The sequence below is a fragment of the Chionomys nivalis genome, chromosome X (genome assembly GCF_950005125.1).
Source record: "Chionomys nivalis chromosome X, mChiNiv1.1, whole genome shotgun sequence".
NCBI classification, from domain to species: domain Eukaryota; kingdom Metazoa; phylum Chordata; class Mammalia; order Rodentia; family Cricetidae; genus Chionomys; species Chionomys nivalis.
This window is the reverse complement of record NC_080112.1, coordinates 68,991,668-69,016,615: the sequence shown is the minus strand read 5'-3', so window position 1 is coordinate 69,016,615 and position 24,948 is coordinate 68,991,668. Positions and strand designations below refer to the sequence as shown.

At 43.3% G+C, this 24,948-nt stretch overlaps 1 protein-coding gene across 1 annotated transcript; it reads right to left on the bottom strand.

Annotated features, from left to right (window-relative positions):
- Positions 1 to 2,246: 2,246 nt before the first annotated feature.
- Positions 2,247 to 3,122, bottom strand: Otud6a (OTU deubiquitinase 6A). The gene has a single exon (XM_057758948.1). It carries the CDS (start codon positions 3,120 to 3,122, stop codon positions 2,247 to 2,249), a length of 876 nt encoding a protein of 291 aa, XP_057614931.1.
- Positions 3,123 to 24,948: the final 21,826 nt, after the last annotated feature.

The following is a 24,948-nucleotide window of genomic DNA, read 5'->3' as shown; positions in this document are numbered from 1 at the left end:
GTCCCACCCTTTCCAGGACCCCTTCCCTAGAATATGGTTTAGTTTCCAGTCAGCTTCCTTTCCCAAACCTGGCCCCCGTCCCATCTTTTTCTTTCCCTGTATAACTCACCCCAACTGACTCACCTCTCCTACCAAGAATCCTCCACCAGCCAGTGTCTGTGTCTGTGACCTGTAGCCAGGCCTCCTTGCCCATCACGGTGTGCTGCCTCCAGTCAGTCAGGGCCACTGTCCATCAATATGCCGCTGTCTTAGCCAAACAGACCCCCTGCTCCCGCTTTACATAGCCCACCCCACAAAGCACCCTTTTCGTTTCTATAGCCCTTCAGTAGCCCTCACTCACATCCTTAGGCAGGCCCCTTCCCTAGAGCCTGTCCTTGTGGTCTAGTCTACCCAAGCATCTTTAAAACAAAACAAAACAAACACACTAAAAAAACCTCTTGATGGCCTGATTCTTATTTTGCCCACCTATTCAGCTTCAACTGCAGCCTCTGAAGGCTTCCCCTAGGCTGTCTCTGTGCTCAGCCTTCACCCTCCTGCCCAGCCAGGCCTTCCTCTGTAGATAACATCTCTTTTCAAGCACAATTGTTTTGCTTCCCCTCCAAAGCTTGGCCCCTTTTCCTCCCTAACTCCCAAACCCAGTGTCCCTGTCCTATAACGGGCTCTTTTTCCAATACTGTGGGTTTTTTTTCAGACACCGACTAGCTGAAACTTCTTGTTTTCATAGCTAGAGCTGTCTGTCAGGATTTCCCCATTTGGATTTTGGAAACATCCAGAAGTAGACTATAGTAGCATTTCTTCCCCTCCTGCAACATAGCTTGGCCTGGCTGAGGGTTCTTTATCAAGCAGCAGGGACTACTAAAGGAAGCCCTTTCTTGTTTCACCGAGTGAAACATCAGTCTAGGGCATCCTTAGAGTAAATTCCTCCCAGATTCCAGCCTGGGAAACACTTCACTCCAGGCCGCCACCAAGGCTGCAGGTGTATTACCCAAAGCCTCATCTGTCCCCTCCCACCCCCAACCGGCTCCTATTCTTAGGAGTCCTTTACTGAAGGCCATCTGGGTTATAAACTTCATATGGACTGAGTCAGCGACACAAGAAATGCAAAGCAAGTATTTAAAATGCTGCTTTTATCTTTTAACACATTGCGCAACTGGTTTTAAACATTTTTGAACCGACACGTATTATTTGGGAACATTTGGAAGGGACAAAGGTTTTTCAAAATGAATTTAAGTAACTTCACTGAAATCCAGGACCTTATGACTAACCTTAGAAATTACGCAAATCATTCCATTCCGCTCTTCTTTCGGCATATTCAGGATATCAACATATCCTTAACAAACACAGAGCTGGATTGTTCACTGTTTTCTTTTACATAAAGCTGCATTAACTACCGTAGAACTTCCAAAAATTGCTTTAATTTTTTTCCTCTTAAGGAAAGTCACTAAGTTCAGATCTTCCACATCTTTGAGGTAACCCTTACTTGGCTTACTGGCTCATTTAAACTGAATTTCTGTATCTAACAGTTACGCTTAGCTTTTAAATTTGAAAACATATTTTTTTAAGAGCTCAGAAAACATTGAGCAACTAAAATCCATTTGCAGCTTTACAAGTTTGAATGAAAAACAAAATAATCAAATTACTACTGGAAGACTTGCTCGTAACCCAGGCATTGGAACGTCGGTTAAAAGCAAACCAAACAGCCAGCTGTGACTTTTTTTTTTCTGGAAAAAACAATGAAAAACACTCATAAATCACTTCAGCCACACAAACTCCTCTTATCAAGTGATTTGATAGATACATAAGGAAAAATCCCACAAACTGAATCATTCTACTAAACTCATTCACGCCCGGGTAAACAATAAGCAAAGTCCAACATTTCCATTTTCAGCCTAACATTAATTGAAGCCTGAAGAAGACAAAAGTACCTCAGGGCCAAATGAAGTTAGACTCAATGAAACCTAAGTCTCTTGGTTGTCCCAAGGAGGTACTCTTCCATCCTTAAGCCTGCCCCCCAAAGAAGACACAAATAACTTAGTCGGAAAACAAAACAAACAAAATGAGGCAGGATTGGATGGGACAGATTTCAATATTTAAGTAAATCTTGGAAGAAAATAAGCCAGCCAATGAAAAAGCAACTGTTCCTACTGAGAAATGCCATAGCTGTTTCAGCTTTCCCAGGATCTGCAGGTGTCAAGCATGGCAAAAACATGGCGCCTAGGGCCGAGGTCCGCGGCTGCTGGAAACTTTTAGAACAGGCGCGGCTCCATGGCAGCAGCGGAGGTGCCTGCGGCCTCGATGGGCTTCACTGAGTTGTAGTGCTCCCCGAACTCACAGGCGTAGTGAAGATAGACCAGTGTGATCGGCTTCCGGGTGTACTCCTCCCCGATCACAATGATGGGCGAGTTGGCCTGTACCACCTCGATGGGGGTCTGCAGGACATGCGACATGGCTCTCAATTCCAGCTGGCCACCCCACAATGACCTGTGCACGATGTCATCGCAGTACCTCAGGAAGTCCTCACGGGTGTAGAAGTTGCCGGCCTCGGGTTCGGTGAAGAAAGGTAAGAAGTCATCAATGTGTTTCTTCATATAGTAGGCCGTGCGGTAGCGCAGGCTCTCCACAGTCACCGAGAACACCAGCTGGTCCTGGATGGCACGGTACATGCAATGGCCATCGGCAGGGATGGGCTTCATCTCCAGACTTTTAGCCGCCAAAATGGCAGCGACCTTTTCTTCCTCCTCACGGCGGTAGGCGGCCTGCTCTTCGCTCTGGGCCACTGGAATCCTCTGCGGGCGTTGTCTCTGCTGGTTAGCTCTTCGCTCACGCCTTTTCTGGGCCTTCGATGGGCATGGGGGCAGATTTTCAAGGTTCATCTTTTTGAGGTTGGCTGCAATCGATTCCACGCTGGTGTCATGCTCTTTTTGAAATCTCTCCAGTTCCTGACGGTGCCTCTGCTCCATCTCGGCCTTGAGGCAGGCAGTATCAGCAAGCACCTGCTTTCTTCTGTTCCTGTCATTTTTCGGGACAGAACTTTCAAGGGCCTGGATGTGAGCTTGCAGCTCTCTTTTTTCGCGATAATGGCGGCGGATCACCCGTTGGAATTCGGTCTCGGCATCATCCATTATCGCAGTGGAAAGCGAGAATTGAAGTTGGAAGGAAACTGGAACAGTTCAAATCACCAGACAGCCTCACAGAACCTCTGCCTGTGGCACCAGACCGCCTCACAGAACCGCTGCCCGAGGAAGCTGTGGCACTCTGCCTCCTTCTGAGGCTGTTCCCGGCATCCTAGTAACGGCCCTCCGTGCTATTGGCTGCTGCCTCAGGGCCACGCCCCCAGACACGCTGGGGCTTTGTGACTGGCTTTTGAGAGCCCTTAAGTATGTTCTCAGTAGACCCCGTAGCACCTCACGCCTTTGGTTTTTTAAGCCGACTTTAAAAGTCACTCCTAGGAGCCTGCCTTTATACAATGTGTGCGATAATAGAGCTTGTAGAATTTTTAGTCACTCTTACTGCCTACTTCTTTTCCAAGTTTGGACAGAACACAGGCACAGGCCATGCTTGATAACTACACGATAAATATTATCAGTTAAATACGTTCTGACCTGAACTTGGCATTTCTCTTTGTGTCCAGGAGGCAGTGTGGCGTTCTCTGGTTTTTCAGGTCTCTTGACCTGAAACTCTTAATCTTCGTGTATCAGAACAAAGACACTTCCTTGCATTTCTGGGAACACAGAGTCTTTTTAATTTATGTTTCAAACCCGATGAGTCCCATCTCAGGGCAAGACGACAGCAACTGCCCTCTTCAGAGGCACGCACTACAAGTAAGTGGATCTCTTGGCTTGTGCTAACAGAAATCATCCAAACACCCCTTCTTCTGGGCCCCCGTCTCCCTACAAGGGCTCTCTAGAAAAAATCTCCAGGAAGCATCATGAGCCAGTCTTCATCAGGTTACTTCTTCCTGATTGCTTTCAAAATGTTTGTTTCAAAAGATTGCTGCAAAAGGTCTGTGGGGAAAAAAACCCACAAACCCCTTTCAAATATGCTTTTATTGTATGATAATCAGTATTTTTGTCTTTAGAGTTCCCAATCTGCCGTTTAGATGCTACCCCAGTCCTCACTTGAGAACCAGGCTTGTTAACACAAGCCTGTAACCCCAGCCCTTGTGAGGTGGAGTCGGGAGAACTAAACCTTTCAAGGTCATCCAGGGAGACGTAAAAAGTTCCAGGCCAGCCTGGAGTATGTTGAGACCCTGTCTCAGAAAATTCCAAACCAACCACCGAGAACAGACACTTCCACAGAGGTATGTTCTCCACCAAACACACAGGCTTTTGTGTGAACGTAAGTCCTCATATCTCTGGACAAAATGCCCAGGAATGAAATTGCTTGTGTTGTATTCTCAGTTCACATTCTTTTTAAAGAGACTGTTTTCCAGAAAGACTGTAGCTGATTCGTTTACATGAGAGGTGAATGAGGCATCCAGTTTCTTTGTCTTCTTACCAGCATTTTGGTATTGTCACCTTTAAAAAGCGTACACCGATGTTAGTGTTGTGATAATCTCATTATGGCTTTAATGGCCTCGCATCTAATGACTGTTTTTGGTACTGCAGATGGAAACCCTTACATATGTAGATGGAAAGTCTTTCACATGCTAGGAAAGGGCCGTACCTTCATGGTCATCTTTTACATTTTTTAGTTGTTATTGCTGCTGCTGCTGGTGGTGGTGGTAGTGGTGGTTGTGGTGTGTGTGTGTGTGTGTGTGTGTGTGTGTGTGATGTCTGTGCATGGATGTGCATATGCCATTGTAAATGTGTAGAAGTCAGAGAACAATTTCATGGAGCTGTTTTTCTCTTTTGTTGTGGGCTCTGGGGACTGGATTCAGGCCATTTCATGCTTACAAGGCAAGCATTTTACCCACTGAGATATCTTGCTTGATGTTCATCTTGTAATGTCCTCATTTTCATCTATAACATATATTTCTTGATAAAATGTTTTTATAATTTGCATATTTTCTAAATGGGTTGCCTTTTTTTCCTGTTAGTTTTGAGAGTTGTTATATTCTAAATGGCAGCCCTTTGTCAGATGTGTGTTTTGCAAATTGTTTTCTCTTAGTCTACAGCTTGTTTTCTTTTTCTTAGCAGGGTCTTTCTCAAAGCAAAAACATTTAATTTTAAGGCCAGTTTTGTGTCTCGGTGGTAGCACTTGCAAGTACTCGTGTTGGATTCCTAGTACCACAGAAGGATTTTAACCATACTGATTTTTCGGATGGGAGCCTCAAACTCATAATCCTTTGCCTTATGCTCTCAAGTGCTGGGGTTGCAGATGTAAGCCATCATATTTGCAACATTTTTATTTTGGATTAAGTACAACCAACCAGTTTTCCTTATATGATATTATTTTTAGTGTCAAGTCTAAAAAACTCTTTGTCTACCCCTAAACTCAAAGGTAGTATCCTTTTTTAAACTATGAAGAAAAAAATTTAAAACTTACATTTATTTAGTGTATGTGTACTTGTACACATGTCATTGTGCACACATGGTAGTCAGAAGGTGACTGTGGGAGTCAGTTCTCTCTTTTTAGCCATATAGGTCCAGGTTAGCAGAGTTGTTGCAGCCTCCTTTACCCACTGAGACAGTCCTCTCAATCTATCTATCCATATCTCTCATCTATCTATCTATCTATCTATCTATCTATCTATCTATTATCTATCTATCTATCTATCTATCTATCTATCTATCTATCTATAATCTATCTGTCTATCTATCCATCTATCCATCTATCTATCATCTATCTATCTATCTATCTATCTATCTATCTATCTATCATCTATCTATCTATCATCTATCTATCTATCTATCTATCTATCTATCTATCTATCTATCTATCTATCCATCTATCATCTATCTATCATCTATCTATCTATCATCTATCTATCTATCTATCTATCTATCTATCTATCTATCTATCTATCTATCATCTATCTATCTATCTTTCTATCTATCTATCATCTATCTATCTATCATCTATCTATCTATCTATCTATCTATCTATCATCTATCGATCTATCTATCTATCTATCATCTATCTATCTATCTATCTATCTATCTATCTATCATCATCATCATCTATCTATTATCTGTCTATCTATCTATCATCTATCTATCTATCTATCTATCTATCTATCTATCTATCTATCTATCTTCTCTCATATATTACATCCTGACTGCAGTTTCCTCTTCCCCCACTCCTCAAAGCCACCTCCCACCTCCCCTCTCCCCCAGATCCATTGCTTCTCCTTTTTCCTTCCAAAAAGGGCAGAGCTCCCAGGGATATCAACCACACATTGTAACACAGGTTACAATAAGACTAGGCACCTACCTGTTGTGGGAGCTGCGGGCTGTGTTCCTGCCGCCCCAGCTTCTGGTTGCCTGGCTAGCTTATGCCCCGAAATAACAACACACAAACTGTATTCTTTTAAACACTGCCTGGCCCATTAGCTCTAGCCCTTACTGACTAATTCTCATATCCCGATCAACCCATCTCTAATAATCTGTGTAGCATCAGTCTTACCGGGAAAGATTCAGCATGTCTGACCTGGTAGCTTGCTTCATCGTGTCTGCCCCAGAGAGGAGAGCTATCGAGTCTGAGCTCACTTCCTCTTCCTCCCAGCATTCTGTTCTGTTTACTCCACCCACTTATGTTCTAACCTATGAGGGCCAAGCAGTTTCTTTATTTTTTAACCAATGACCTTCCTCCATCACCTACCCTCATATTAAGGAGGAAAGGGATTCTAAGAGCAGGCAAAAGAGTCAGAGACAGTCACACTCCCACTGCTAGGAGTCCCACAAAAACCAAATTCCACACATACATAAACAATATTTTACTGTATGTAATCCCCAGTTGTTTATTTTTGTTTCCATTGCCTCTGTGCCCGTGTGTGTATGTGTGTGTGTGTGTGTGTGTGTGTGTGTTAACCACAAAATCACCACAAAGGACAATGTCGTGAAACTTTATTGTTTTTAGGAGTTTTACAGTTTAGGTCTTATATTAAATATTTATCCTGTTTTGAGTCGCTATTTGTTTTTGGAATAAGATGATGGATAAATTCCTTTGCTTCGCATGCAGATATTCAGTGCCCCCAGCATTTGTTCAGTGTCACGTCTTTCCCATGCTGTGCACTTTGGGTACCCTTGTGGGGTTTCAGTTGGGCTCTATGTCTGGAGGTTTACTTCAAACCTTTATAAGAATAACAAAACTATAAAGTCATTTAACAGAATGTGAAAAGTATTTGTAAAGTATATGTGTGTTGAAGAATTAGTATCTGGTGAAGACTACAGGTCTAGCTGAGTGATAAGATACTTTGTTAAAAATCCACAAGGCCTTGGACTTGGTCCTCAACATGTACACAAACACATGTATACATATACACAGAGAGACACTCACATGTACATATATATGTATATATATAGTTCAAATTTATTTTTCTATAACACAATGGCACCAAAAATCATGACTTTATTTTAGTGTGTAAAGAGCCCAAAGATACTTTTTCCCAAAGAAAGAATGCAGATAACAAAAGTTCCATGTAAAGTGCTCAATTGTGGAGGAAACAAATTAAAATCCCACTGTAGTACCATAGTACACCTACTAAGATGTCTATTATCAATAATAGAAAAATCGTAAATGTGGAGGATATTAAGAAAACAGAGCTCATACAAATCATTGGTAAGAATGCAAATTAGTGCATTCAGTACAGGGAACAGACATAGTTTCTTCAGTGAAAAAAAAATCAAGTTGGAGTAGCTCAGCCATACTGTTGGAGCACATGTATAGATAGTGTTTGAACACATTTACAGGTCCCTGCGTTTAACCACCAGCACTTCAAAAAAATAAAAAATAAAATAAATAAACACTGAGATTAGGTAAATTTGTCTTTTTATTTAACTGAGAGACTTACAACTTCAGGGTTTAAACTTAAACCACTGTAGAGGGTGTTTCAAGACAGGGTTTCTCTGTGTGTAACAGCCCTGGCCATCCCGGAACTTGCTTTGTAGACCAGGCTGGTCTCATACTAATAGAATTTCCCCTGCCTCTGCCTCCCAAGTGCTGGGATTAAAAGTGCACACCACCACTGCCTGGCATGGTGATGTGTTTTGACTTTGTTTTTGGTTTTTTTTTTTTTTACTTTGTTTTAAGTTTTGAAGCTTAGACCTTAGGTTTTTGTGTCGGTTTGATTTTAGGGTGACGTAGGATGTCCTTCTGTGTAAGTGTTGCCTTTATTGGTTAATAAATAAAGTTGCTTCGGCCTATGGCATGGCAGAATATAGTCAGGCTGGAAGAGATATATCTAGAGAGAGTATGCGAAGTCAGAGAGATGTCGTGTAGCTGTTGAAGAAGATAGACGCTGAAACTTTACTGGTAGGCCACAGCCTTGTCTTGACACACAGAATAATAGAAATGGGTTAATTTAAGATGTAAGAGTCAGCTAGGAATATTCTAGAGTCATTGACCAAGCAGTGCTGGAATTAGTATAGTTTCTGTGTGTTTATTTGGGTCTAGACGGCCAGGAAACAAACAAGCAGTCTCCTCCTACGTTGGGGTTTTGCCTAGGCCTATCCAGTAGCTTCTAAGCCATTTGTTGAAAAAGTTATACTTCTGCCATTGAATTGGTTTTACACTTTTTTCAAAAATTAGTTGGGCATACTTTTTAACTTTTATTGATTCTTTGTGGATTTCACACCATGCATTTCGATAACTCTTATCTCCTGTTCCCTCACATCTGACCTCTGCCCTTGCAACCTCCCTCCCCATATCAAAACTAAATTTAAAAGAAATACCAAAAGCCAAACAAAAACAAAAACAAGAGAAGAATATTTCATGGAAGCTGTAGTGTGGCCAATTGAGTCACAGAGTTCAGCCTTTAGTTCATTCATCTTTACTTGCAAATGTTCATTGCCACAAGTCATTGGTCTGACTCGAGGCCTCTGGTTTCTGCTACACCACCAATAATGGACTCTCACTCCTGCTCCACTTGGATATCCTGTTGTTGTCCTGTGTGATGGAGATCCTGCTGTTTTGGATCTGTAGGTTTGTCTCCTTCACCTGTTCCAACAGTTCATAGATGAGGCGGATGTTGTGGTGGGTCAACCCATAGCCCTGGTTCTGGGCCTGGGTGGTAGCTGGGTTGGTCAGCCTGCCAGCTCTCCTGCATCCTCACTATCCAGGCAAGCTCTCCAGCACTGCCTTGTCTAGTTCACCTAATGCAGCCTACAACAAGGAGCGGGGCCAATTCTGCTCTCAGATCCTTGGGTCTTTCTCATCCACATTCACACCACTGGGGTCTGTTCTACTGTTTTGTCCAGGAAAGGTGTCAGGCCCTCTCTCCCAATTGCTGTAGGGAGTATACAAGGGGTGTTCAACTCTCCTGCCTTCACCTGCACCTCTGCCAACAGGGTCAGCTCTAGTGTGCTGCCCAGGTAAGGGGCAGGGTCTGCATTTCTGTGTGCTGGAGCTGGTAAGGGGCGGGACTAGTTCTCTCCCTCCAGTGACCCCAGGGCCAGCTCTTTTACTTGCTACAGGTAGCAAGTGGGAGAAAGGGGAGGGCATCTTTCTCTTACCCATGCCACCATATGGCAGACAAGAGGGTTGGGGTCAGCTCTGTTGCTCTCACACTCTCAGAGCTGGCTCTAGGTGCTGCCCAGCTCTAGTGTGCTGCCCAGGTGAGGGGCATGCTTGTGCTGAGGGATGGGACATATTTTCCAAGTGTGAGGGTGAGCTCTCTCCTGAGGGGCAGGGCCATCTCTCCTGCCGCAGTAACCAGCAAGGGGCAGGGTCAGCTATCCCAGTGAGAGGCATGGTTGGTTCAGCACAGCATGGTTCCAATGACCTCCTGTACTAACACAGGCCATGGAAATCACCACAGACCCCAGCTGCAGCAGGACCATGTACTCAGACATGGCCTTTGGCACCAGCTTGGGCCCAGACAAAACCACAGCTCCAGTGACAGCACAGGCCATTATGACCCAGAAGGGAGCTTGACTGAGCATGACCCTTGTTTATCAACATGATTTCAGGTGGTTGACCAGACACAAAAGAGCCATCAGTGGTAACAGGAGCCACAGACATCATCCCAGACTTTGGTCACAGCAGGGCCGTGGAACCAGACATGGCCATGGGCAACAGACTAGGCCTGGATGTCTTCATGGCCCCAGATGGCATCACTGGCCTCCCAGATCAGTATGGCCCCAGTAGCAGTATAGCCTTTAGACACTGACGTGGTCTTAGGTGGCTGACCAGACACTGGTCATCTGCATGGCCCTCAGGGGGTAACAGGAGCCATGGATATCAACTCAGACCCTCCCTGGATGCTGTAGGGCCACAGAGCCAGACATGGCTCATGGCAGCAGTCCTGGCTGGATACCATGGCCCCAGGTGACAGCACAGGGCATTCATACCAGCATGTTTCTGGTGGCATTAGAGCCCTCAGATACCAGCATGGTTACAGGTTATAGCATCCATGTGGTCCCTGGTGGCAACATGGGCTAGAGACATTGACACAGACTTTGGCCATGATAGAACCATGGACTCAGACATGATCCTAGGTATTAGCCCAGGTCAGGATGTCACTATGGCCCCAGGTGGCTGTGCAAGGCACTCAGATTGGCATGGCCCCCATAGGAACATGGCCCTCAAATACAAACATGGTCCCATGTGGTGGCAGTTGGGCATATTTTTATGAGTTTGTTTCTAGAAGCTCTATTTTACAAGGAATGATCTGTATCTATCCCTCCACCAACATCTGACCGTTTTTATTGTATTGTATAGAAAGTCTTAGAATCAGGTAAATCATTTCCTTTAATAGTGTGGGAAGTCCTTCTGTATATGTGTTGCTTTTATTGGTTAATGAATAAAGAATCTTGCCTTGGCTGGTGATAGGGCAGAGTAGAACTAGGTGGGGGAAAACTAAACTGAATGCTGAGAGAAAGAAGGCAGAGTCAGGGAGAAGCCATGTAGCCCCTCCAGAGACAGATGCTAGATGGAACCTTGCCAGTAAGCCATAGCCACATGGCAATACACAGATTAATAGAAATGGGTTGATTTAACATGTAAGAGCTAGCCAATAAGAAGCTAGAGCTAATAGGCCAAGCAGTGACTTAATTAATACAGTTTCTGTGTGCTTATTTTGAGTCTGGGCAGCCAGGAATGAACAAGAAGGCTCCTACAACAAATTGGTGCTCCAATGTGTGCCAGTTAAATTTACATAAAACTTGAGGGGGCTTGGAAAGGAATTCTAGAAATTAAAAAAAAACAAAGTTAAGCTGCATTTTTTTCTGGATGGGCTCTGCTTGCTGGCAGCATACTGCAACTCCTTTAAAAGAGGTCTTCCTGATTCAGTGGTCACAGAAACAAACAAACAAACACGTGGTTTCAAAGGGGGGCAGCTTCCTGGTTTGTGCTGCCAGTACTAACTCTGGCTCTTTCAGGAGGCTGAACACTTGAATGGGATTGGTGGGCAGCATGCTGCAAGTTACTAGGTAGCAGCATGGGCCAACTAGTTACCAGAATTGAGGTGATAAGCATGGCTCCCACACGGCAGTCTCAGAGGCAGTGAATGGATTTCCACCATGTTGGACTGGGCAGAGCAAGCAGGCAGGGCCGTGTTTACCCTAGCAATGCCGGCACTTAGGTTTTTAAGAAGTTCTTAACATTTTAAGAAGCCATCCTAGTCAGAAAAAGATTACAGATACGCAATAAGGACAGATTCAGACATAAAAGACCTCTAAATGAGACACAGTGTGTTTAAAAAATGTATGTAGGCTTGGGAGAGAGAAGAAAGAGAATAAAGAGACAGTAAATGTAATAAAAAGAGTACTGTTAGTTATAGATTAAAGGATTAAAGATAATAAAATAAATATTAAACTTGTAGAAAAAGTAATAGAATAAGAAAAATAAGCCACATAAAGATGGAATATACACAGAGTCTGGATTGCACATATTATTTTCTTTGAATTTTTTGACTGTGAAGGAGCTAAATAAAGAGAGACATTTCATTGTATGGGCTGCTAAGCTAAACCATCATAGATACTTTAAAGGTACCATGTCTTTAGAATTTGGGTCTAAGGGTTTTTTGCTTTGGAAAAGAGGTTCTCCTTTGGTTTCCACAGAGGATGAGAACATGTGAAATCCTTCCATACTAATGTGGTGTGATGGACCAAGACCTCCCAAAAGGTCACCGTGAACACCCCCAAAAATACTTTGCCCAACAAAAAGCAGGAAGCAGTTTGGAGAGAACTATGCCCAAATTCCCAAATATTGTTTATAAATGTTTGCTTACATTTAAAGGGAGGATATGCTATAGATATTTACATTGGTATGGATCTTGGTTTATTGATACAAATTTAAGGTCAATTTTGTTATATTGTATATATGTATTTCTGATCTTGATTAAGGTATTGTTTTTGTCCATCTCACTTAAAAATGTAATGTATAATTAAGAAATATAGATAATAGATAACATCTATAATAGTCAAATTTGTTAGAGTTTCTAGATGTATAGAGATGCATTTCAGATGGATAAGCATTCTTCAAATCTTTCAAAAACTACATAATATGGCATTTAAAATGTTTAAGAACTTAGGACTTTTCATGACAGTGCGACACATCTGCTTCTGGCAGGATCAAGCTACTTCAAGAGGATGATGGTCACCGAAGAGGCTCCTTATTGCATTGGTTAGCCATTTGGATAAGAAACTTCTCTTGCCTGGACTGCTTGATGTTATGCTGTATGAAGTGGACACGCAGGACCCACAGAGAAATGACTGGTGAACTTGCCTAAAGGTGAGATGATCCTTTAGGGTTCCTGCTACATGAAAGAGTCTGCCAGACATTCTGCAGGACACAGAAGAAAGCAACTGATGTACTTTGCCATTACAAGGCAGAACAGACCTTCAAATTTTCTGCTTTGTAGAAAAGTCTGCTGGATAGTATGGGCCAGTAAGCTGAAGATGGATGCTTCAATGATACAGAAGAACTTTGGGTGACTGTCCAGGCAGCAAGATGTCTCTGTAAATTCTAGAGTTTTGGAAGTTGCTTACAATGCACTTTCTGCTAACCTAGGCAATATTATATTCTTCTGGGGTCTTTGATGGAGTTGAAGAATAGATAGTTATAGTTTTCCTTAGATAAAGTAGATATAAATGTTGTAACTGTAATTCTTGCTTATACCTGTTTTGCTATATGTAATTTTACTATGTTAAAGTTAAAACCTTCCTTTTTATTTAAAAAGAAAAGGTGAAATTGTGGGGGAAGTCCTTCTGTATATGTGTTACTTTTATTGGTTAATCTGCCTTGGCCAGTGATAGGGCAGAGTAGAGCTAGGCAGGGAAAACTAAACCAAATGCTGAGAGAAAGAAGGCAGAGTCAGGAGAAGCCATGTAGCCCTGCCAGAGACAGATGCCAGATGGGATCTTGCTGGTAAGCCAGAGCCACGTGGAAATATACAGATTAATAGAAATGGGTTAAATTAAGATATAAGAGCTAGCCAATAAGAAGCTAGAGCTAATAGACCAAGCAGTGACTTAATACAGTTTCTGTGTGGTTATTTTGAGTCTGGGAAGCTGGGAACAAACAAACGGGCTTCTACATCATTTTAACTTTATTCTTCTCTTACTAAGTTATTTCTTAGTTCTAGTCTAGTTCTTTAACTTTCTATGTAAACTTTAGAATACTCTTGTCTATATCTGCAAAAACCAATCTCATTGGTCTGTTGTCATGTCTATTCTTGGTTGCAAACTTTACTATACTTGGAATTCACTAAAACCCAAATGGCGGGGCACACCTGTGAGGGTTTTTTTTTCCTTAACTAAATCATTTGAAGTGGGAAGACTCATTTTTAATCAGGATCTTTTGAGGTAGAGAGATACATCTTTCATCCAGATCTTCTGAGGTGGGAAGATCCCCCTTTAATCTGGAACCACACCTTCTGCTGGCAGTCTGTATAAAAGACATGGAAGAAGGAAGCTTTCTTTTTCTTTTCCTAAATGATATTACTCTCTCTAGTAAGTCCATTCCTTCACTGGCATTAAAGCCTACCTCTTTGGTATTCAGGCATATTCTGAAGGCCAGCTGAGACATCCAGCCTCATGGACTGAACAACTACTGGATTCTTGGACCTTCTGTTGGAAGACAGTCATTTTTGGCCTAGCTGAACCCCCACCTAAGTCATTCTAATAAATCTCCTTTCTATATATTCATAAATTGATTCTATAACTTCTTTTCCTCTAAAGAACCCTGACCTATGCGCTACAAAAAACAGGGAAAGAAAAAAGGGACCATAGACAAGGGGAAAGAACTCTGGAGAGGTGAATAGTAGGACACTGGTACTATGAGGGAGGAAATGGGATATATCCCATGACTCTGGCATCTTTAACATCTTGGGATCTCCAAAGCCATCCGGGGTTCACCTTCACAGCTTCACACAATGGCCTCTGTGGGCCTTCATGCTGTGACACCCCAGGCACATGCCTGGCCTCAGCAGCTTCCCTTATTTGCAGAGGGAGATTCCATAACCCCTTTCTTCTATCCTTGACTCTAAAGCAAGAACCACATGGTCAAAGCTGCCAAGTTCTGCTGCCTGCTGGGGCTGGAACATGGCCCTCTCCTTCAATTACACTGGCATCTGCTTTCTATTGTTGATGGTTTCCTTCAGCACTTAGGCTTTTCACAAGTTGGAAGCTTAGTTGGGTGGGGTTTTGTGCTGAGATTACCACTATCTTTATTTCATTTAGCAACAGGCTTTTCTGTAAAAATTTTATCTCCTTGAGCACTGGACTTGGCTCCAAGAAAACATTTCTTGGCTCTCTTTTTCTCCTCACACATTTTGTATTTCTTCTTGCTCTACTTGCTCTTTTTCATTGTATAGCTGCATAAAAGAGACCAGTGATAATCATATAACACAGTCAACACTGGGCTGTATTGAAATCTCCTCTGCCAATACCATTAATCCAAGAACTCTTTAGTTTAGCCTCTGGCAGAATTTTAGGACAGGAGCAAAAATCAGCCACATTCTTTGCCACAATATCACAAGAATGGTCTCTAGGCCAGCTAATAATATTCTTTCCCTCTGATATCTTTTGAGATGGAGCAACATTATTTTCAGCACTACTATCCTTATTCCTACCATGATGGTCCTCTAAGCTCCTCTTAAATCTTCAACTGCTTTTCTAGTCCAAAGTCTCAAACTTTTTCATATTCCTCTGAACAGCAGCATGATCAAGCCTGCCACAGCAATACCCTAGTCCCTGGCAGCAACTTCTGTCTTAGTCAGTGTTACATTGCTGTGAAGGAACACTAGGATTAAGGCAACTCTTAGAAAAGAAAACATTTAGTTGGGGGCTTGTTTACAGTTTTTGTTAGTCCTCCCTTATCATCGTGGCAGGGAGTATGGCTGGACACATGGCTCTGGAGCAGTAGCTGAGAGCTACATCCTGATGCATAGGTAGAGAGAGAAAAACAGATAGAAACTGGGCTCAGTCTGTACTTTTGAAACCTCAAAGCCCACTCCTAGTGAAATAGATCTCCCAACAAGGCAGCACCTAGTACAACAAGGCCACACCTCATAATCCTTTTAATTATTTCAAATAGTGCCACTCCCTGATAACTAAGCATTCAGATATATGAGCCTATGTGGCCATTCTTATTCAAACCACCACAAGGTGCATATCAGTTTGAAGAAACTTGACATATTTTTTATGTTGATTCTTCCAACCATGAACACTCTGCTCTCATCTCTATTTATTCAAATAGAAATTTTTTATGGTTTCTTTCATTACCTCTTTATCATTCTCAGCATGTAAATCTGTGTGTATCTTGTTAGATTTACTTTTATGAATTCCTATTTTTGAGTGATTGCGAATGGCATTTACATTAGTTAACTTTTCTTCCCTGCTGTCATAAAATACCTGACAAAGGCAGCCTATAGGAACAATTTATTCGAGAGGATGATATGGTCCGAGAGGACATAGCCCATCACCTTAGATTATCCTCAGCACATCCCCTCCCAGCTTCATGTCTTCTCTTGGTCTCTCACTGAGCTCTCTCGGTGCTGCTCACATGCACATGGAAAATGAATGTGAGCTCACTCCCTGAGCACGGGCCACCCACGCGTGACCATAACTCCAAGGAAAAGATTCTTGCCCTCCTCCGAAGCCATCAGCTGCTAGTGGCTCCTCAGCTAACATGTATTATTCCCCCATCCATGCTGGCATTTTGAATGGCTTGATCAAGCCACTTGATCAAGATCTTTTGCAGGTCTTCTACAGATAACCACAGCTGCTCTGAGCTCGTGAACGCAATAGCCGCATGATGTCCAAAAGATAACATTTCATAGCCCCCCCCCTTTCCAAGAGCAGGCTTTTATTCTCTCTCTTCCCTTCCTCTTCTAGGATGCTCCTAGAGTCCTGGGGATGGGGGGTGGTTAGTATAGATGATTCACTTAAAACTGAGCACCCAGTCACTAATTCTTAGCACCCTGACTTGTTGAGACTACACTACCTTTCACACACCACAAATAGATGCTTCTGTGACCAAGGTTGAGAAGAGCACAGATCTATAGGTATAGGTATAGGTATTTAGAAGACTGCTTGATAACATGACCACTTAGCAAAATAATGACAGTAGGTTCCCCTATGGTGTCTATGACCTCCCAAGCCATAGGCTTTTGGTTGAGTTCTCAGTATAAGGCAAAGATTCTCTCCTATGTTGCAGGCCTCAAATCCAATAAGAGAATGGTTGGTTCCACATGGCATTTTTGCACCAGTGAGCAAATATTTCCTGGCAGTTTGGTATTATAGCATTCAGGGTCTAACACTGGGTAAGACCATCATTTATTTTCGTCCCTCAGAAGTTTGCATAGCACCCTCTGGAACTATGAAAGCTAGCCACCAGGGAGGAAGTTTCCCAGTTAGTTCCCAGATTGATTTCTCTATGTCCTGCAAACATGTGTGGCGTTTCAGCAATAGGGTCCTTAAGACAGTGAAAGTCCAAACTCTTCACTAAGTCTCCTCTTCTACAGCCTCAAAAGTGAGAAGAAACGAGGGCTCCGTTACTTCTAGGTGGGGCTAGAAATGGCAGCTCCTTATGTCTGCCAGTGTAGTGTGGATGGGTGGGCCTCATTGCCAGCTGTAGGCATGATGGTTTCTGCCCTGGACTTGACCTTCTCTGTTTCCACATCGCCAGGGGATTGAAAGCGTTGAGACTTGTCTCCAGCCTCAAGGAGAGTCTACTGGGATCCTCAATTTGTCTTTTTGGCAGGGGTGTATGTAGGTGGGCCTACAGGGTTTTCTCCAGTTTTGACTGGATTAGGATGGCTGTTAATCTGCAAATTTCGTGTCTTGCAAGTTTAATATTTTTTTTTTTATAATTCTTTGGCTAGAGAGAACAGGCTTTTGTAGGACATTTTGGGTCTATGCCTGTTAATGCTTTTGGTCACTATGTTCTTCAACTCCAAGCCTGGCACTAGTAAGCAAAAGAGAATATTGCTGCCGTTCTTCCTATCCCGAGGGCCATGGGAGCTCTACCTTTTTCCTACTTTTAAAAGCCCTCTTATGTTTGCTTTACACATAATGTACAGGAGTCTAGTTTTAATAGTAAGTTGAATAGAGCCAAGGATTTTGGCTTCATCTTTCTTCCTCCTGTTTTAATTACATTTATTTCTTTATGTGTAGTGAGGCGTGTGTGCCATGACACATGTGGCGGTCAGATAGCGGCTTTCTGAGTCATTTCTCTTGCCCCTTTACAGGGATGCTGGGGACTGAAGTCAGCTTATCAGGCTTGGTGGCCTTGTGTGCACTGAACCATCTCACTGGCCCTCTTTCTCCTACTCTAGTTTTTAATTTAAAATTTTTTATACAATATATTTTGATCATGTTTTCCCCTTCTCCAACTCCTCCTAGGTCCTCCCTCCCTACCTATCCACCCAACTTTATGTTCTTTCTTTTAAACAGAAATGGTAAACGCCTTCCCTTCTTGCCATTAATGTTTCAAAGAAATACCACGATTTCAAAGAAATACCATGATTCTAACAGAATTTTAGAAAATTATTATGTTGGTCCTCAAAGAGGAATCTTTTGGGCTTTGAGAGCTAATACCAGTGATCACATATGTCATATTGGTCTTCTGCAATCAAGTTACTTTGTCATATTCTGCAGAGGTGATGACAGATCCCTGAGGTCTTTGTAAATGCCAGACTTCATTGTCTGGGTTTGTTTCTGTGGCCTGAAGTGAAATGTCGAGCTTTACCCTCCATCTTTTGTGCTGAAGGAAACCATAATTATTGCAAAATCCAATGTCTTCTCTAGCTCTACACTGAACTTTCCTCTTTCAACATACTCGCCCATATAGAAATTATAGTGTAATAATCCATAGCAAGGCTTTGCCTATGTAACCTGCAATAGATGAGCTGTCTGCTCTTTAGACCTCTCTCTGAACTAAACTTTTGAGAGGGAATAGATAGCAGAGAATTCCAGATATTCCTTTTTTATTAAGATGTACTGGAAACAGTATAGGCCACTTTGTTGATGAAGGGTGAGCGTTGCCAGTCAGCGAGATGGGTGTGGCCAGAGACTGGATGTCTGTCTTGCAAGGGACTACGATGATCTCATGTGTGCCCTGGCTCTAAGGAAGTCACCAATAAGTGGCAATTCTTTGTCTGTGCCACACCTCCATTCTTTGGCCCCTAGCTCCTGTTCCCCATTCCAGAATTCCACATCTTCTTTCTTCCACTCCCTACTTTATCAACCCTTGTAGAGGCCTTCAAAGACTTCCAGAGAAAGTGGTTTGACATGGCAATCAGCATTTCCATTCAGCTGACATATAATGGTCCCTGGGTTTTCCATCCGCTTCAAAGGGAGCCTTTTCACTGAGGTGTTGAAAGGTGACTCCACGGCCATTGAGAAATTGCCATACAGAAATCATTATTTCTAAGTTACCCTCATTAGGGACAGCAGCACACAGTGCCATTCTGCCTAAAGATCAGAGGTGTGAGGAAAAACATTCCCTCCTGTCTCGGTGTCCCAGCTCTCGGGCACCTGGAGAATCGCTGTCTTAGCAGGCAGATGAAGGTTCTATTACTGGACTGTCGGTGGTGGGATGTAAGTAAGGAGGTAGACATAATTGAGCAACTGAGAGCCAACCTCGCTGGAAACTTTTGAGTAAATCCCCGAGGATTTGATGTTTCCTCATCCTCCCACCTGTCCCTAGGGCAATAGGATCACAAGCTCTTTCTGTACTGCTTAGGCCTCCCTTCTGTACTGACTGTGTCCCTAGATTTGACCTGCTTTGTCCATCCACTTATTCTGTCACCATTTGCCAGCTGTACAATGTGCTAGGCACTAGTGTAGGGACTACAAAAATAGCAATGAATAAAGTAGACATGAGTCCATAACCTCAAGAAGTTTATAATCGAGTAGGTAGATGATAACCAGAACTGTAGAATTCCATGGAACATTTAGTCCAACATGCATGCCAGAGCAGACGAGACAGCCATCTCTCCGGCCCCCAAAGTCTTCAGGGCCCCCCCATGACTCCTCTAAACTGAGTTAGACCTTTATTGCCTCCCCTACATCATTAAACTATTATTTTGTTTTCTTTGTCAGGCCTCCATCCCCAATCATTCTCATTTTGACAAATGAGAGAAATGGAAAAATGGTACTTAAGTCAGGATACCTAAAAGCCCTCTTCCCTCTATAAGGGATGAGCAGCATGGGCATGAGGAGATGGGTGCCAGGCATGCAAGCACCCTGACCTCCTGAATAATGAAGACTCTGCTGAACAAAGAATAAGGACTAAGGAAATGAGGCAGCTGAGAAATGACATGTGATATGCAAACCTCCTTAAGCCACTGAGTGGGTTCTTCTACATTGTGACTTTCTTTGTGACATTTGCCTTGATAGTGTGATCAGGATTTATAGGGTTGCCAAATTTGCAAATGAAGGTACAGAATGCTATTTAAATTTGGATATTATATTAACAATGTTTTAAAATAAGTATGTCGTATGCAATATTTTTTCTGAAGCAGTGATGTTTTAGAGCAAATATATCCAGAATATTGCATGGGATAGATTCAGACAGCACTATCCACTGTCTTATCTGAAATTCAAATGTATTTTACTTGGCAACCATGCCTAGGTGAAGTGGAAATTACTGCGCAAAGAAAGGGTTGGTTTTACTTTTGGTCTGTTTTCAGAGGCCTAGGGCAGAACTGGTATGGGTTGGGCTTACATCCAAAGCAGGAAGACGGCTTTCACTAGTAAGGCCTCAGTAAAGGCCATGAGCAGGCCATCTCAAGTGGTGGCTTTGAGTTGGAGAACTGATGCCTCTATTAGAGAATACTTGTTTCTTTGGGTATGCATGACCATCAACTATCATGAAGCAGGGGTTACCATAGTGACCTATACAATGCTTGACCTTATAGTCATAGCAGTGACATACACAAACAATACAGTGATAGTTAGTTGTGTGGTCATGATGATAAGACTATTTACACTCCTTAGTAGAAGGAGAGAAAGGAGGTTCAGGGACACTCACCTGCCTCCAACTCTATGTGATCTTAGTAGGTGCTACATTCTAAGAGGTAGGTTAACTGAAGTTATGTCTCCATCCGTACAGCTTCTGTGACGTCATCAACCATGCTGGGATGGAAATTTTAAGCGACAGAACTTTTTCAGGGTCACTCACACTTCTGGAAGGAACGAACCCCATATCCACGCTCCTCTAAGCTAAGGGAAATCCACAAGTCGGACTTGGGTGGGATGCTTTCCTGGTTCTGTCTTCGGCGCATTATCTAGAACCAGTAAACATGTGTTCATGTCTCCCCCAGGAAAATTCACGCAACATTCTCAGACTCTCTAAGGATCTGTGAGCATAGATACCAGGGTTAGGAGTAAGGATTAGAAGATATTGGAAAGTCTTAGCCATTTCCATGGTGTTAGGATGGGGAGAGCGATGCCAACGCTGAGAACACGGTCTTTTCTGTACAGATAGGAAGGAGAGCTTATAGAATATTCCAGGTCATCATACTGTCGGTGTGAGCTCTTCAGTGTCCAACACCTACAAGACAATGTCTCTCAGAGGGAAGGCCATCCTGGGAGAGGGTTATTTTATCTTTGAGTCTTCAAATGCCTTCGCTATTTTCTCCCTTTTCTTAATGATAGTGACATAAGGGACACCATTTTACAGTCCAGGAACTGACTGGCTGTCTGTCTGTTGCTGCCTGTCATCTCCTGTTTACAAATGAGGAACCCAAGAGGCTTTGTTCAGTGCCTCCTAGAATGAGCCTTCGTCCGTATGGGCGTTTGTTTGTATAACAAATGTCAGCCAGCATCTCTTTCCATGGCCTGTGTTAGCAGCTTGGTTATGAGAATAATAAGACCTGACCAAACAGAGGCTTCCCACAGCAGAGTGAGAGGTTAGGAAGCAGGGCCAGGGGAACAAGGGCACTTTCCATTGAGACAAAGCTGGACTCTTGGACATCGCAGTGACTCTTCTCCCCTTGAACCAACACACCGGGTCCCTGGGCCAGCCTTTTTCGTACCTTCCTATGCCTGTTCCATGTTCATGGACATGGAGCTTCATTCCACAAATGGGAATGGTCTTAGAAAGTTGCCCAAACCTGTCGGTAGTAATGGTACATGCCTATAATCCTAGCAGGGTTGTTTTTTTGTTTTTTTTTCCCCTGAGACAGGGTTTCTCTGTGTTGTTTGATCCTAGCAGTTTGGAGGTCAAAGCATGAAGATTGTGAGTCTGGGCTATATAAGGAAACCTTGTCTCAAGAATGAAATCAGAACCCAAACCAAACAAGTTTCCCTGACAGGAGCCCGGGTCTTAAGAAGGTGTGATATTCTCCTGTCCTGAACAATGAAGTAAGCAAGATAAAGAGGAGATCTGGGCCAGCAGGCCTTTCTATACTGGCCAAGGCCCCATAAGCCCTTAAGGGAACTTAGATCACGAACCATTTACTCTGTGTACAGATGGACCTGGTATGACAAGTAGGTGGTAGAGATTGATGGGATGAGCTGTGTGTGAATCATAGAGGTGGCTAGGTTCTGACAGCTTATCTTTGCCTGGCATTTAGGACAAGTCACTCTTCCTGTCTAGAAGCTAGCTGCACCTCCTCAGTGCCAATAGTACGAAGGCCAGACTCTATATGCTGGGTTACAGGCTGTTTTAGAGACTGACCCTGATACCTTTTTCAGCCACCCCCCCCCCCCCCACTTCTGACAGGCCCTTCACAGAACCAGCAATCTAGCAAGGCAGGAGGTGAGCTGCTCTCAACAGCCACTAGGGGTTTCCTTCAGGGCTGCATGACACAAGACCAGATCCAGGAATGACGCTAAGCCAGAGAAAGGCTCGTGGCAGGTCTTCCACAATACAACTTCCTTCTTGAGGCATCTGGGCTTCGCAAGGACCTGTTTTGGGAGTGACATCATGTTACATGTCTTTAAGACCTAACCATGTCTCAATGCTTTCACTATTGCTAACTTAGCTTGAGACTCCATTGTGCACCAGAGGGTGATTGAACTAGCCCTTCAAAGATTCTCTTTCTTCTCTACCCCTTCAAAAATATAAGCCAATCCTCTCTTCTTAGAATCCTTCAGTAATTGCCCATTCTGTTCAGGATGAAAAGCGAAATCCATACCTTGGCCTACAAGGCCTTTCATGATCTGAGCCCTACTAATCTTCTCAACCTTACGGCCTCAGTTCCTGTCACAGGTTTGTCTCGTGTCTTCTTGTTGCTTCTGGAAACCTGCCAAGCACACCTTATTACAAGGGCTGGGTCCTGGCTGGTGCCTCTGCCTGGATGATTAGCCTCTATGTGCCTTGCGTCCTCATCTCTTTCAAACCTGTGTTCGGGGGCTACCTTTCCAGCGTGGCCTACCACAATACTTGTCTTGAAACCATGAAGCTCTTCCCAACCAACCCCTCTTCAGTCTGAAAACTCGCAATCTGTATCTTTCCCACTCTGCTCTTTTCTCACTTTATACCCTAATTAAGTAATTAATTTTACTCATCTATCTTCCCTCACCAGAATGTAAGCTTCTCAAGAGCATTAATTAGTTTTGTTTTATTTTCTTCACTGAAGCAGCCCAGCTGTGTAGGGCAGTGCCCAGGGCATACTATACTATCAATAATTACGTTGCCTGAAGAAAGCTTTCCAGTCATTCACTCTTAATGAACTTGCTGTCTAGCACGCGTGGCTGGATTGAGATCCGTTCATATTCCACCTCGTCACGGCATACACATTTGGAGTTGTCACCGACTGCCAGGGATGTATGACAGACACGATGACAACTACATGCATGTCTACTTTTATACACACATCGTCACCGTGTGTAAGTGATATGGGTACATGCATTGGGAAGTCAGATTTTAAAATTCATTTCTTTTTACTATGACTTCAAAGGAGCTTTTTAAAAAAACAAAATTCAATTATAAAATGTTAAACCTACGGAAAAGTTCAAGGAATCATGTGTGAACCTGCCACCTGATAGTGCAGATGACATTGTCATCTATTTTACATGTCACCTCACTGCCCACCAATACATCCCTTTGTCTACCTATAATAGGCTCTATGTACAATGAAAATAAATTGCAAGCATCACATCCGTCACCCCAAGCACATCAGCATGAATAAAAGTTCAATGTTTATTTGTAGGTAAAAGTTGCATGTGGTGGAATGCAGAAATGATCAACGCTCGTGCATTCTATTTAAAAGACACCTTTCATTACATTTCTGTAGTTACTGTGTTGGGATGCAGCATGAACATGCCAAGGCACGTGCATGGCAGTCAAAGGACCACTCCCCAGGGTCCCAGGGATTGAACTCAGGCTATCGGCTTTGGTGGTAAGCACCTCTCCTGCTGAGCCATCTCATCGGCCTGATTGTTGTATTTTTTAAAACAACTTTTTAAAGATTTACTTATTTTATGTGCATGAATGTTTTGGTTGTGTGTCTGTCTGTGCACCATCTAAAAGCCTGGTTCCCAAGGATCCCCTGGGACTGGAGTGATGGACAGTTATGGGCTGTCATATGGGTGCTGGGAATTGAACCTAGGTCCTCTACAAGAACATGTGCTCTTAATCATTGAGCCATCTCCCCAGCCCTCCATTTGCTGTATTTTGACGTGTGCTTTCGATATGTGCAACTCAAAATCCTATCAAGATATTGAGAACATTACTGGGCCCCCCCAAATTTTCATCAAATGACTTCTCAGCTAATCCTTAGCAGATGCAACACCTGTTTTGATTTTTCCTAATAGACACGCTTTGTCTATTCTAGAACGTCACGAACACAGAATAACACGGTATGCACCAACATTTGTCTAACCATTCAACAGAAAATTTACTCAGCACCCACTCTCTGCCCACATATATGTGATGTCTTCACTGTAATGATCTGAAGGCCAAAGGTGTTTCTAGAGCTGGCCTGTGACCTTGTCAGCCCTCCAGATAGGTTCTTCCCAAGATCATCAGCAGTTGGGCCTGCAGAGATGTAGGCCCTGAGTCTGCCCCATCCGAGTCCAGGATTTCTTCCTGCCCACAGCTCTTCCATTTATTTTCAGACTGGGGTTGGCAGCCTCTCACCAGCCCCATCCCACCCACTCACTTCCCACATCACGGCGTCATCCATTATCCAGGTGTATAGTGGGGGTGTCACAATCTCAACCCAGACTGAGTTCAAGTGGGTGAAAGTGCAGCTGGGTAGGCAGTTGGAAGGAACTGAACAAGCAGAGGCGGTGGGAGGTCCTGCAGTCCTGTGAAAGGGTGGGGCAAAGGGCGGAGAATATGCAACAGCTGGAGAAGAAAGCCCAGGAGAGGAAACATGGCAAACCCTGGAGCAGTGAGGGCTAGACAGCTAAACAGCATTTACCGGGAGCTCCTGAGATTCTGGACATA

Bases quoted from the DNA above. Each gene is read 5' to 3' on its own strand.
- Otud6a (XM_057758948.1), bottom strand. From the start codon at position 3,122: ATGGATGATGCCGAGACCGAATTCCAACGGGTGATCCGCCGCCATTAT.